The sequence below is a fragment of the Zasmidium cellare genome, assembly GCF_010093935.1.
Source record: "Zasmidium cellare ATCC 36951 unplaced genomic scaffold M409scaffold_20, whole genome shotgun sequence".
NCBI classification, from domain to species: Eukaryota; Fungi; Ascomycota; class Dothideomycetes; order Mycosphaerellales; family Mycosphaerellaceae; genus Zasmidium; species Zasmidium cellare.
The window spans coordinates 85309-98677 of record NW_022986964.1 but is presented as its reverse complement, the minus strand read 5'-3'; the positions used below and the strand labels follow the sequence as shown (position 1 = coordinate 98677).

At 54.5% G+C, this 13369-nt stretch overlaps 8 protein-coding genes across 8 annotated transcripts; 6 read left to right on the top strand and 2 right to left on the bottom strand.

Moving 5' to 3' along the window:
- Nucleotides 1–571: 571 nt before the first annotated feature.
- Nucleotides 572–1368, top strand: M409DRAFT_55265 (uncharacterized protein; the record flags this gene model as incomplete). The annotated part of the gene is made up of 2 exons (XM_033812953.1): nt 572–1220; nt 1271–1368. The coding sequence occupies 2 exons, from the start codon at nt 572–574 to the stop codon at nt 1366–1368; spliced, it is 747 nt and encodes a 248-aa protein (XP_033666781.1).
- A 769-nt stretch (nt 1369–2137) lies between these two features.
- On the top strand, nt 2138–2718 carry M409DRAFT_23623 (uncharacterized protein; the record flags this gene model as incomplete). Its single annotated transcript, XM_033806868.1, has 2 exons — nt 2138–2528; nt 2594–2718. 2 exons carry the CDS (start codon nt 2138–2140, stop codon nt 2716–2718), a joined length of 516 nt encoding a protein of 171 aa, XP_033666780.1.
- A 247-nt stretch (nt 2719–2965) lies between these two features.
- Nucleotides 2966–3842, bottom strand: M409DRAFT_66860 (uncharacterized protein; the record flags this gene model as incomplete). Its single annotated transcript, XM_033817135.1, has 3 exons — nt 2966–3206; nt 3259–3770; nt 3831–3842. The coding sequence occupies 3 exons, from the start codon at nt 3840–3842 to the stop codon at nt 2966–2968; spliced, it is 765 nt and encodes a 254-aa protein (XP_033666779.1).
- A 439-nt stretch (nt 3843–4281) lies between these two features.
- Nucleotides 4282–7022, top strand: M409DRAFT_66859 (uncharacterized protein; the record flags this gene model as incomplete). The annotated part of the gene is made up of 2 exons (XM_033817134.1): nt 4282–4560; nt 4800–7022. The coding sequence occupies 2 exons, from the start codon at nt 4282–4284 to the stop codon at nt 7020–7022; spliced, it is 2502 nt and encodes an 833-aa protein (XP_033666778.1).
- Nucleotides 7023–7628: 606 nt separating this feature from the next.
- Nucleotides 7629–8876, top strand: M409DRAFT_55261 (uncharacterized protein; the record flags this gene model as incomplete). Its single annotated transcript, XM_033812952.1, has 2 exons — nt 7629–8102; nt 8226–8876. The coding sequence occupies 2 exons, from the start codon at nt 7629–7631 to the stop codon at nt 8874–8876; spliced, it is 1125 nt and encodes a 374-aa protein (XP_033666777.1).
- A 601-nt stretch (nt 8877–9477) lies between these two features.
- Nucleotides 9478–10362, top strand: M409DRAFT_66858 (uncharacterized protein; the record flags this gene model as incomplete). Its single annotated transcript, XM_033817133.1, has 1 exon — nt 9478–10362. The coding sequence occupies one exon, from the start codon at nt 9478–9480 to the stop codon at nt 10360–10362; it is 885 nt and encodes a 294-aa protein (XP_033666776.1).
- A 195-nt stretch (nt 10363–10557) lies between these two features.
- M409DRAFT_23617 (uncharacterized protein) lies at nt 10558–10971 on the bottom strand (the record flags this gene model as incomplete). Its single annotated transcript, XM_033806867.1, has 1 exon — nt 10558–10971. One exon carries the CDS (start codon nt 10969–10971, stop codon nt 10558–10560), a length of 414 nt encoding a protein of 137 aa, XP_033666775.1.
- A 745-nt stretch (nt 10972–11716) lies between these two features.
- On the top strand, nt 11717–13333 carry M409DRAFT_55259 (uncharacterized protein; the record flags this gene model as incomplete). The annotated part of the gene is made up of 1 exon (XM_033812951.1): nt 11717–13333. One exon carries the CDS (start codon nt 11717–11719, stop codon nt 13331–13333), a length of 1617 nt encoding a protein of 538 aa, XP_033666774.1.
- Between the last annotated feature and the right edge of the window lie 36 nt (nt 13334–13369).

Genomic DNA, 13369 nt, shown 5'->3' with positions numbered 1-13369 from the left:
GGAGGAGAGAGTAGTTGCTGGTGAAGGCTGATGGGAGGGAGGCGCAGTGAGAGGCGGTCGGACCGCTCTTGATGAACCTTGATGTCTTGTTGCGTGATGGCGGTCAGGGTGAGCCTGTCGGTATGTACTCGTACGCTGGTGAGCAGTGTCGTTAGCGAGAGTTACCATCGAGAGTTACCTATCACGGACGCAGGAGACCTGGTTGTCGCTATCACATGAGCGTGAAAAGGGCGTGTTGTGGGCTGTAATAGCGAGGAAAGAGGAAGACGTGAAGTCTGAAAGCCTCTCCGTGAAAACCGCCCCACAGCGCTAGTCCGCAATCACATGCAAAGCTGTCCTGCCGGGGTCACGCTTCCTGCTGACTAGCTTTCAGTATATTAATTATCTTCACATTTCTTTAATTCAATTTAGAAAGAATTTCTTGTAGGAGAGGGGACTCACTTTTCGGGGGTTCAAAAAGCACAGGTCCGCCCGCTTTACTTCTCCTTTCTTTTCCTCACCTTCATATCAAGAAAGATCCAAGTGAATCTTATCTACACCCTTTCAGTACTAACACAAGCCACTATCTAACATGAGGCTAACCCTCACCCTCGCCGCCCTCTTGGGCGCTGCCCTGGCTCTCCCAACTGGGATGCCACCTCGTCCGATCGCAACCGACGATCCTCTGCAGGACCTGCCGGAGTTCCAGGCCGTCAACGGCACCAACGACAGCACCGTCACCACCGATCCCTTCGGGGATGTCGACTTGCCCCACCCCAAACCAGAGTTCCCGTGCAAAGGTGCTTCTCCGTATTGCGGCTCGCGGCACAACTTTTGGAACTTCTGGAGCGACCCCATCCGCGGTATTGCCCCTCGCGGTGACGGTCATCACGACAAGCACGACCAGTCCTGGGGCTCAGCCATCAAAGATCTCTGGCGTTTCGTCTGGAACCGCGACGAGGGTGCTGTCGCCCCTCGCGGTGACGGTCACCACGACAAGCAGGACCAGACCTGGGGCTCAGCCATCAAGGATCTCTGGCGTTTCATCTGGAAGCGCGACGAGGGCGCTGGTGGGGAGAAGGATCCCGGTCCCTGTGACGAGGGGGAGGCCGATCCCGCCGAGGAGTGGAGCAAACGCATTCGCGATCCCCAGGATGTGGAGTCTGACCGTGCTGTCGTTGATGCTCGCGATGTCGCTGTTCGTGATGACGATGGAGAGAATCCGTGCGAGAAGAAGATCAGTAAGTTACTTCACCTCCTCTTCGTCTCCTGCCTGTCTGACTGTCCACAGAGCCCGCGGATGTGCTCTTCGTCTTCAGCGCGTACGACAAAGGTCTCAAGTGCGCGAAGTGGCGCAAGGAGCAGAAGGAGAAGTGGAACAACAACTAGTTGGTGTATGCTCACATCAAGGGGGGTGAGCCGCTGGAGGAGCTGCTGGGAAGTAGGAGGAATCCCCGGTGCAACGAGGGGGATCATGCTGCTGAGTAGAGGGATTGGGGGATGGTGTTGCTTGGAGAATCGGGGATAGGGGACGGAGAGATGGCGGCGTTGGTGCTTTGGTTCTGGATGAATCGTGCTCGTCTCGCTTTTCCCGCCACAGATAGTCGACAATAAGATTAGCTCTTGGACACAATACACCCTAAATGAGATGATTTACCTTGTATCGCAAAACTCTCCAGTCCTCCAAAAAGTTCCCTACATCTCGCACACACGTCGCCGGTCTGCGGTCCTGACAAGTTGCAAGAGCGATTTCTCCATTTGCAAATCGTGGAGATGTAGTCTTGATTTTCTTGAATCTTTGGATAGACTTACTCATGGCTTTTGAGCGAATGGTGAAATCTTGATTACCTTCACCACGCGCGGTGTCTGGCGTTGGGCTGTGTCACATGTTAAATCTTTGCTGACTAGCTCCATTCTGGGAAAAATGCCACGCACGAGAGGACAAATGAATTCTTGAAGATTTCCAGCGAGGCTTCCGTGGTGAGGGAGGCAGGGTATATCAGTAACAGATACCTCGCTCCTGGGGACTCAGTCTTCATGCAACATCAATCTCACATCTCGGACAACAACAGCTTACAACTTACAACTACTCACAGTAAGTCACCTCTCCCTCTCTTACCCTTCCATACATACTAACCCATCCTCTCCTTCGAAGAACATGAAGTTCACCACCACCCTCCTCGGCCTCGGCCTCAGCCTCGCCAGCATCGCCGTGGCCGCACCAACCGGCGGCTGGCCAGGGGTTGGCGTCCCCAACCCACTCGATCCCATCGAGGAACTCGACCCCGCCGACTTCCACACGGGTCCTGCCTACTCCAAGCCGGTCCCCAAGGAGGACGTACTCCCCCATGCCATCAAGGAGGACGTACTCCCCAACGCCATCAAGGAGTGGGTACGCCCCAACACCGACCTCCCGCAGCCGGTCCACTTCGCGGGCGAGAAGACGCCCTACCAGGTCATCTCCGTCACGCGCGTCAACAAGCGCGGCCACGTCGAGGACTACGACATGACCTACGAGGAGGAGCTGGAGAGGGAGATGTGTAACGTCTGTGAGTATTCTCCCTTTTCCCCCTTTCTTTGTCGGAGTGCATCGGTGAGGCTGATGGGTGTGTAGCTTTCTGGGACGCTGTCACTGGCAGCGCGTTCGAGAAGGTGTATGAGTGTCAGTACTGGCACAACCTCGAGGACGACGGGTGGAATGCGGGTCAGTGGGAGCATGATGGGGATGAGAGTGATTAGGGGGGGGGGGGGGGGGCGATTGTGAGGCTTGTGGCTTGATCGATGGTGGAGGATGGGAGGTTGCTTTCATCTCTTCTTCTGCCCGGTGGAATGGTCAAGTCGATTTCTTAGTGCGGAGGACTGCGAATCCCTAGGACGTCGTGGGAGGATTCGTCGGCAGAGGGTAGTAACGTCCGATATTCAAATGCGTTCCTGGTAGTGCTTTATAGAATGTTGCAATTGTACACGCTCGTTAAGACTCACAGCACTAAAAGATGACATCCTCATCGCCGTCGTCGCCTAGTACATTCTTTGACTCCGGCTCCGCTTCGTTCTCCTTGTCGCTGCTCTTCTTCTTCTTCTGTCGTTCTGCCTCCTCCTCCGCTTGAACCTTTTCTTTCACACCTTTGACCTTCTTCAGCCGGAAGAACTCTTCTCGGTCCAGCTCGTCGAGTTCCGAGTTGATGTACTTGATCGTGTTCTCGGTTCGTGGGATGATCACATGTTCACTGTCACGATCGTCAGCACGCACACCCTCAGCAACACAACACCAACACATACATGGCGTTGACTCTCCGATTCACCACCTTGATCACCTCATCCAGAATCACAAACGCCGTCTGCAAGCTCGCCAACTCGACCAGCGTCTCCACAGCCCTCGTATACGTCTCCCTACACTTCTGCACCTGCTGTCCACCCTTGCCCAACCCCGTCATGCCAAACTCACTGGCGCCTTCGACCTGAAAGCTCTCAAAAGCCGGCAAAAACACACCACTGACGTTCTCTTGCTTCGTCCTCACGCGGAACTTGGCCTGCCTCGCCGTCTCCGTGATCTGGTATGCGATACTGTTATTCCCCACAGCATAAGTCACTTCGGCCAGCGAAAAGGCGGCGATCTGCATGACGCGACCCATCTTGCGCTTGGCGTCGTCGATGCGCTTGGTGATTTCGCGGAAACGCTTGGTGAGGGCTTCGGATTTGCGCTTGAGCAGGTCGTGGCCGACTTGGGCGCCTTTGAGCTTGGATTTCATGATGCCGAGCGCTTGTCGGGTCGGGAAGACTGGTTCGCGGTCCTATTGTCATAACGACTGTGAGTGAGTGGTGGGAGGGTGGATGGAGGGTGGTGGATGTACCTTGCCCGACATGGTGGGCGACTTTGGGGGCAGTTATTGAAGTCGCAGTGGTGTTTTACAGCTTCTGAAGGGGTTATCAGGGCGTAGAGGGTGATATCGAGGCGTCGTCGTCGTGGTATGTGTTGGTGTGTGTAGTGGGAGCTCCAGCGACGTTAATGCGAGACAGCTGCAGCAGCATCTACGGCATACCACTTTCAAATCCAAGACGCAATTACATAACCCGTGATAAAGTTTAATTTTCGCGCCGGCGAGGTGGTCGCGCACCTCAGCCCTTGCATGCTGCTAAAATAGTGCGGGCTTCATTATTCACTCACTGCTTTTCCAGATTATGCCGGGCAGCCTGGCGTTCAACCTCACCCTCAGCGCTGCCATCGGCCTCCCCACCCGTCGCAAATCCGCCGAGCCGACCTCCACCACCACCACCACCACCACCACTCTCACCACCGCCAGCATGGCCGCCAACCCGCACGCGCCGCCGCTGTACCTCATCTCGGCGAACGACCAAGTCTACGAAAACGACATCCTGCGCTCGCCCGGCAGCGTCAAGGCCTGGCTCGACTATGCCCATTTCAAGCGGCAGTATGGCACCACGCTCGAGCAGAGCTTTGTGCTGGAGAGGGCCTGCAATGCCTTGCCGCGGAGCTACAAGCTGTGGAAGATGTATCTGGAGTTGAGGGTCTCTCATCTGAAGGGGAGGAGTCCGGCGAGGTGGAAGACCGAGTTTCAGAAGGTGAGTGAAAAAAGAGTGAAGCAGAGGCAGTGGGATTTGTTGTTGGAAGAGATTTTGAGGCTGTTGGTATATCAGTCAAGTGCCTCATATGGAGGTGTTTGCGCACTGATGGCGATATCTCTGGACACGGCGCATTCATCTGCTCCTGCTTGGGACCTTGTCAAGACTACAAATCATGCCTCTGCGTCTTACAGAGGTCGTTCTGCATGTGATCATGTTCAGCGCTAACTTTATACCAGGTCAATGCGCTGTTCGAGCGGGCTCTCGTTCTGCTGAACAAGATGCCCAAGATATGGGAGATGTACCTGTCCTTCTTGTGCCAACAACCCCTCGTAACTTTCACGCGAAGAACGTTCGACCGAGCACTACGAGCCCTGCCAGTCACCCAGCACAACCGGATATGGGCACTCTACAGACCCTTTGCGAATTCTGCAGGCGGAGAGACGGCGGTCAAGGTGTGGCGGCGGTACATTCAGATTCATCCGGAACACACAGAAGATTTCATTGAGCTGTTGGTGAATGAGGGAAAGTACACGGAGGCGGTGCAGCGGTACATCGAGATTTTGAACAACCCGAAATTCAAGAGCAAGGAAGCGAAGGGCCCATTCCAACACTGGACTGAGATGCTGGAAGTCCTCATCGATCATGCGCGACTCGTCCCCAATCCTGTACCTCTATCGAATGGAAGCACCATATCCGTGGAGACCATCATCAGATCAGGACTGGAGAGGTTTGCCGATCAAAGAGGAATTCTATGGGTTGGATTAGCCAGATATTACATCAACTTGGGGGCATACGAGCGTGCGCGAGACATCTTCGAGGAGGGCATCACCAGTGTGATGACAGTGCGAGACTTCAGCGTGGTATTCGACACATACGCGGAGGCTGAGGAAGCACTCATTTCCATCAAGCTGGAAGACTCGGCAAAACGGCAACAGAAGGGTAGAGTCGATGAAGATGCCGACCTGGACCTCGACATCAGAATGCTGCGATTCGAACAACTCATGGACCGGAGACCTTTCCTGGTGAACGACGTGCTACTACGGCAGAACCCCCACAACGTAGTCGAGTGGCAGAAGCGGGTGGCCTTGTGGGGCGAGAACAAAGCAATGGTTGTGCAGACATATGCAGACGCGATTGCTGCTATCAATCCGAAGAAATGCGTCGGCCGCTTCCACGAACTCTGGACAAACTATGCGAAATTCTACGAAGCTGGCGGCGACCTCCAGAATGCGCGAATCATCATGGAGAAGGCCGTCAAGGTGCCGTACAAGTCTGTCTCTGAGCTGGCAGAGATGTGGACGGAATGGGCTGAGATGGAGCTGAGGAACGAGAATTTCGATCAGGCAGTCAACATCATGGCGACAGCGACAAAAGCACCCAAACGAAGCAATGTCGACTACTTCGACGAGACGCTTTCACCGCAGCAGAGAGTTCATAAGAGCTGGAAATTGTGGTCGTTCTACGTCGATCTGGTCGAGTCAGTGTCTTCACTTGACGAGACGAAGAAGGTCTACGAGCGCATCTTCGAGCTTCGCATTGCCACTCCACAAACCGTCGTCAATTACTCCAACCTGCTTGAGGAGAACGGATACCACGAGGAGTCATTCAAGGTCTACGAGCGAGGCCTGGATCTTTTCTCATACCCCGTCGCATTCGAACTCTGGAATCTCTACCTCACAAAAGCGGTCGATCGTCGGATATCCATCGAACGACTTCGAGACCTCTTCGAACAAGCCGTCGAAGGCTGTCCTCCACGCTTCGCCAAGACGTTGTACCTCATGTACGGTGCCTTGGAAGAAGAGCGAGGACTGGCAAGACATGCCATGCGGATATACGAACGTGCGACGAGGGCTGTTGCAGATGAAGATCGAGCCGAAATGTTCGAATTCTACATCACGAAGTCCGCCTCAAACTTTGGCCTGACATCGACACGATCAATTTACGAGCGTGCCATTGCCGCCCTTCCAGACAAAGAGGCAGCGAGCATGTGCGTCAAATTCGCAGAGATGGAGCGCAGACTGGGAGAAATCGACCGAGCGAGAGCAATCTACGGCCACGCTTCACAATTCTGCGATCCACGAGTGGACGCAGAATTCTGGCGAAAGTGGGAAAGCTTCGAGGTCCAACACGGCAACGAGGACACTTTCAAAGAAATGCTGCGGATCAAACGCTCAGTGCAAGCTCAGTTCAATACCGACGTCAACTTCATCGCCAGCCAGGCCGTTGCGAGACAGCAGACCGCCGTTGGTGGTTCCGCCGAACACGGGGATGCCGAAGAAATGGACCAAGACACGGCAGATGCCATGGCCGCACTGGAGCGACAGGCAAAGGCGCCTGTGGGTTTCGTCGCAGCGAGTTCCGGTCCCGAAGGCGGAAATCGCCCTTCAGCGAAGCAGGACGCAGAGCCCGTCAAGGTTGTGAATACGGACGAGATCGACATCGACGATGAGGATTTATAGGTTCGTGTGCAAAATGACAATCTGATTCTATCCTCTCCATTCCCCATCAATGATGGATCCGGTTTGTGTCGTCATGTGTGTGAGAATGCGTTGCTGACTTGGTTCGGACAAATTGTAAGTCCCCTATTTCGCACACCAAGCGGAGGTTGGGGCAGTCGTACAACCATGGACGGAACCCGAAGCGGCACAAATATCAAGGTCACTTCTCTTCAGCAACACGCGATGAGATTCATTCGACGATGCAACCGCTCGATCGCCGCCCACGTATTTTCAGTACTGTCCTTGCTGGGTTGCGACGTGCGACGCTGCGATATCGTTGGCGCGTTAACGATACCAGGACGAGGATCCAGGCCGCTGTCGTGTTTACACATGCGCCCGGACTGTTTTAATACAGAGCCATCTGTTTCCCGCGGCACGAATTAGACTGGATCGAGTCGTTGCGTTCGGTATCGCAAGGAGTTGAAGACGCTCTCGTTGTCGCTGGCGGTTTCGCGCTGGCTTGCCAGAACCAAGCCGGACACTGCTGAAGCATCTCGTGTACACACATCTCACACTGGACATTGACACCCACTGGAAATTCTACAACCTCAACCCTGACGATACACAATGCTCTCCGCCGAGGTCTGCGCCTGGTCCGGCAAGGATCCCTTATCCCTCCACAGCAGTAGCGACGAGACATCCCTCCGATACGCATGGCATTCCACCCCCCACGACGCCTTCTCGCAACTCCCCCAAACCGCCACATACTTCCCTCTCCGCCCTCCACCGCCCCCGCAAGACTCCTCAACCACCCTCCTCCGCACGCACCTCTTCAACCTCCCCCAAGAACTCCACGACCTCATCTTCGCCTACACCTTCACCCCACCCACCGCTCTCACCATCCCCCTCGACGAAACCTACGCCCTCCCCGCGATCTTGCAGGTCTCCCGACACACCCGCTCGCGCATCCTGAAAACCTACTACCACGGCAATGTGTTTGAGCCAAACGAAGCGAAGGATGTCTGGCGGTTTTCGAACGCGGTTCCGGACGAGGTGAGGGAGGGCGTTAGGAGGGGTGTGGAGGAAGCTTGGGAGGGGAAGGTGAGGGAGTATTGGAGGGGAAGGTGGCCGCCGGATCCGGCTTTTGCTTTTGCTTGGGATTTTGCTTGATCTGGACAGTGAGGCGGAGATGGGTGGATGGCGTTGGTGTGTTTTTGATGCTAGGGCAAGGCTGCTTATTACCTTTCCGTCGGTCGAGAGATGCTTTGGTATGCTTGGCGCACAGAAGGCGAACTTGGGAGAGTTGCAACTCGAAAGGAGAAGGAGAGTTTGGATGGTCGCGTCGGCGGGACTTTCTTCTTGCTCTTCACCAGAACGCAGCGAAAACTACCCGCACTGCCATCACGGCTGAACCTCCCCCAAGCCGCTGCAACCATGGCCGCCACCCCCCACACCAACCACACTTACAGCCTCCGATGGCAACTCATCCGTCTCCCCCAGGAGCTACGCGACATAATCTTCTCCTACACCTTCACGATCCCCGCCGGCACCCTCAACCTCATCAACAAAAATTACAAGCCCCCGTCAATTCTCCAAGTCTCCCACGCCACCCGCCATCGTCTCCTCGAGCCCTACTACTGCCGCAACGCCTTTTGGGTCATGTTCACCCGACCCGAGGACTTGGTGAAGTGGTACCTTGCGCAGCCGAAGGATTGGAGGTTTACCATGAAGTTGAGGATTCCGGGGGGGGGGGGGGTGCGGTGGCCAAGGAATACGATTGATCTGGAGGTGTTGGGCCGTTTGGTGAGGGTGGGTGAGGCGGGGGAGGGGTCGAGTTTTGAGACTGCGTGGGAGAAGTTGTCGTTGTCGCAGTGATGTTATGCTGTCTTCGTACTGAGAATGAATATTGCCCTAACAGGCATGTGATATGCTTGGCGGTTTTCAGCCCTGGGGCCAGATGGCACCCGAGGCCCTCAGCAACCCTAGGGCCGTGTTCAAGGGCAGAGATGCCGACTCATTCACCCATTTGTACCAGATTGTCCAGGGTGAGGTCTTACTTCGTTGATGAACCCTGGGGCGAGATTATGCAAGGCCTACAGATAACCTTAGGGCTGCATTGACCGAAAGCATCGACGACAACGTATCAATCCACTTGACGAAGCACTTTCGTCCACTATTGAGTCGGAATGATGCGAGACCACATAAGTGTTCGGGAATGCTCGCGAACGACGGCGCCGACTTTCCCATCTGGTTGAACAAGCGAGCCTGGATTCCCACGCCCTTCGATCTTGGATTTGTCTCTCAAAAGCTCGAGCATCCTGATCCCAGCCTCGGGCTCACTTTTTTATGTTGACTCTCTTGTGTTGTCCGAGAAATGGCGACGAATCCTTTCTTTCCGTCGTCGACGAAGACGTGGCACAACGATACCTCAGCCCAGTCTGCGGCTAATGGAACCACTACTGGTCGAGACGTTGCAATGAAGCCTCCCTTTCCGTCGTTTACCAAGATTTGGCGAAACGATACCTATCCAGCCCTGTCACCGGCGGGTCGAGCCACGGGCAAGACGGTTGTCATCACTGGAGCTTCAGGTGGAATTGGACGAGCAACGGCAGTGTCCTTTGCGAAAGCTGGTGCCGTAAAAATAGCCCTCCTTGGACGCCGTCAGGAAGCTCTTGAGGAGACTCGAAGATCCATCGAAGCAGCCAACTCTCATACGCAGACTAGTATTCACGTTTGCGAATCCACCGATGCAGAGGGTCTCCAGCTAGCCGCAGATGCAGTCGGACTGTGGGATGTCCTCGTTCTCAATGCAGGCATCTCTCCAGGGAGAGCTCCCATCCAAACCGCAGACCTCACCGTGTGGTGGTCGGCCTTCGAAACGAACGTCAAGGGCTCTTTCATCACCGCGCAAGCCTTTCTACCGCATGTGAATCCCCAGGGCTCCCCAACCATCATCTCTGTCAATGCTGCCTTGCCGTTCACATTGACATTCCCCGGCTGGGTGGCCAAAAGTGCCTACAACGGCTCCAAAATCGCCCTCGCTCAGATCATGCAGCATCTTGCTCAGGAAAATCCCTCGATCAGCGTCGTCAGCGTTCATCCTGGGATTATCGACACGGATATGTTGACTGCTACCGACGAGCAGAAGGCATATATGCGGAGCGTTGGCCTCCTCGACACGCACGATCTGCCTGCGGACTTCTTCGTTTGGCTGAGCACGCCTGAGGCGGGAAAGGCGTGCACGGGGAAGTATTTGTTTGCGAACTGGGACGTGGAGGAGCTGATGGAGAAGCTGAGAGCGGAGGAGGAGGGCAGTGAGGTCTTGACAGTCAAGTTGCAAGGCTGGCCATTCGAGGGATGAAAATATCGACTTCATGGCTTCCGGGCTAATACCCACAAGAACGGCACCGTCTTCTTCTCGTCCACAGTCCTCACAACTTCCGCCTCGAGAATTTCGAAGCCGGCATCACCCAACATCTGCTTGCTCCCTTCCGCCCCTAGGCTGCTGCTAAACATATCAGCTCCCAGCCAATCTTTCATGATACTACCAGGATTCTCACTTATACACCAACCCAAGCATCACCGGCTGCTCCTCCCTTGGGAGATGGAAAATTGAATGCAACGCCATGATAGCATCAAAGCTCCCCTCTTCAAACTGCAATCCCGTCATATCACCCTCCAAGAACTCCACATTCCCACGCCCAGCCAACTTCCCCTTCGCAATCTCAATCTGCGCCGTGGAGATATCGTTCGCTACGACTCTTCGTACTTTCTCAGCGAGTGGCAGAGTCCCGGACATGCCATTCCCGCAGCCCAGTTCCAGGACATTCGAGGTGCTTGTAAGGTTGTCGAGGAGCTTGTCCACCCAGAGTAGCTTGGGACTTGGCAGTTTCGTGATGAAGTTAAAGTAAGCGGGTGCTATGCTGTCGTAGGAGGTTTTGACGAGGTCTTTTGGGTTTGGCGTGGTCATGTTTGGTGAAGTGTGAGCTTTGAAGCTGTTGAACGGTCTGCCTCGGGGCTTCTCAGCGTTAATGAAGAGCTCTTCATGCCGCCAATATTGAGGAGGGATGGGCCTGTTGGCGGCGAAGGGTGTGCCATGTCGCTACTTCTAATCATCGAGAACGCATTTCTGAAGCTCAAGGCCTTTGCGAGATCTTACATCTGGACTAACTCCAATGGATCTCTCGATTTCGCCCTTCGTGGTAATGGCCGAGTTCATCCGGAAGCAACCAGCTTTGGTGATCCTTCGGAAGCTCTTGCTTCCTTTCCATTTGGATAGTCATCTACTGCTGCTAAGATGATCCACGCATCGGAAGAAGATCGATGAGGAACGACCAAACTGAAGACAAAGGCAAGCATATTATGATCTATAATGAGGTGTCTTTGATAGGACAATCGTGGCTGCACGGCCCTACATCAGGCTTTACCTTCCTCCTGCAACACCTCGACTACACCCGATATAGCCACAAGATCGATGCAATGCTCGGCCGAGTTTCAACTTCTACAACTTTAACTTTTTTCGGCCCCAGGCATGTGACACCGGTATATCTCGCCGCACAGACCTCTATAGTGGAGAGCTATGCAGCGAACAAGAATTATATCATCTCCCACCTCGCGCTGATTAATCTCTTCCCGGACGACCTCCGTGCACTTTTACCGGCGCATGTCTGATACTATCTCCTACACGGTGATCTTGTCCGGATTCAGGCCATCCAATGTTCTCCATACAGGAAGAAGTCCTCTTCGTCAGCCACAGCCCGGCTCGCAGGCGCTGTGATGAAGACAAGCTGAGTCTAATCCGGAGCCACGCTCAGGCATATGTTCAGAGGCGCCGGAGGCCAGTGTTCGGGTCTAAGAAAGATCGCTCGAGGGAGGGTGGCGTCATGAGTCCGGAGAGTCGCAGATCGACCACGAAACCGCCGCAGCCGGACGAGACAGATTCACTGCACGTTGTCAAGCATGGATGTCAACGAAGGACCCGATGCTCAGAGACGTCGACCGTGACTCTTGCTAGAGGCAGCTTCGAGCCCTTCAATTCATTCCCCGTCAGCGTCGATGAAGCTTTCGTCAGTCTCTTCGAGCGATACTATCGTGGCTACCGATGGGACGCCTACAAGCCAGATCTCTTCCGCGAGACGGCCAGCGACCCAAAACTATATCACAGCTTCCTCGCCATAGCCTACAACATGTTTTCGCAGGACAAGATCAAAGCCATCGAGCACGAAACGGAGGCCATCATGTCCATCTCACGGGGGTTGAAGCAAGCCAAGATCGACGACGAAGCCGATTCAACCAGCAAAGAAGCCATCACATGGGCTATATCACGCCTTGCGATGATTCGGTCTCAGCAGGGTGATTGGGACACCGCCCTTAAGCACATCAATGCCTGCGCTCTGACATGCAGCTCCATCTCGGACCTGGCCGCTTACAAGTTTGCAGCACATATCCACTGCACGCATAGCGTCTTACTGTTGACGAACCTCAGCCGGATTCACGGAGTCAATGCTCAGCTCAGGAGACCGTATGGCGATACAGGGCGTTCAGCACTTGCGGATGTTGAGGCCCAGGGGTTCAAGTTACCGCTGGCAGCACTTCTGTCTCTGAAACACTTGAAGGTGGATTCACAGCTCCTCGACGTCCTTTGTGCGATGATAGCACTCTGCCATCCTGCAAAGTGTACTCCTGTGTTTCACGACACACTTGGTATTCAACAGGCGGTCGAACTGCTCAAGCTAGCTGTACATCTGGCGGAGATGTGTACGGACCTTCAAAGTGGCGATGCCACTGGACAAGACCCTGAATGGCGAATAGAGCTTCAAACATGTACGAGGTTAACATCCTTCCTGTTCGTCCTATGCCCTTCGCCTGCTGCACAAGCCGCCTGCAAAGAGGTACGTCAGAGACTGACGGACGGCCTACTCAAACACATCATCGGCATAGCAGCCGATACAGGGGAAGCAGTGGCCCCACCCACACCCCTATCGGTCCTCTTTCTCTGGATCTTGCTCGTCTGCAGTACATCAGCACAGAAACGCTCCGATCAGCTCTACTTCTCCGAGGTGATCAAGAAACACTACCCCTACGTCGCAGACGCATCGGACTCTGCTATCGAGAACTGGAAGTTGAGTCTGCCGTTGCTTGGGGTTGGTTCAAACCCGCCGCCTGACTATTTCTGGCGGTTGAGCAGTGAAGGCTCGAAATCGGGAAGTGAAGGAGGATATCAATCAGCGGACTTGGCTTCTTCTTCACAGTTCACGAAGAGTTCGAGGGTGACATTGGAAGAGCTTTCTCCTGAGACTTTTAGTATTGAGGATGAATTTTTGTCGTTCTGAGAAGGACGATGTAATAATAAAAGAAGAATCTGACCA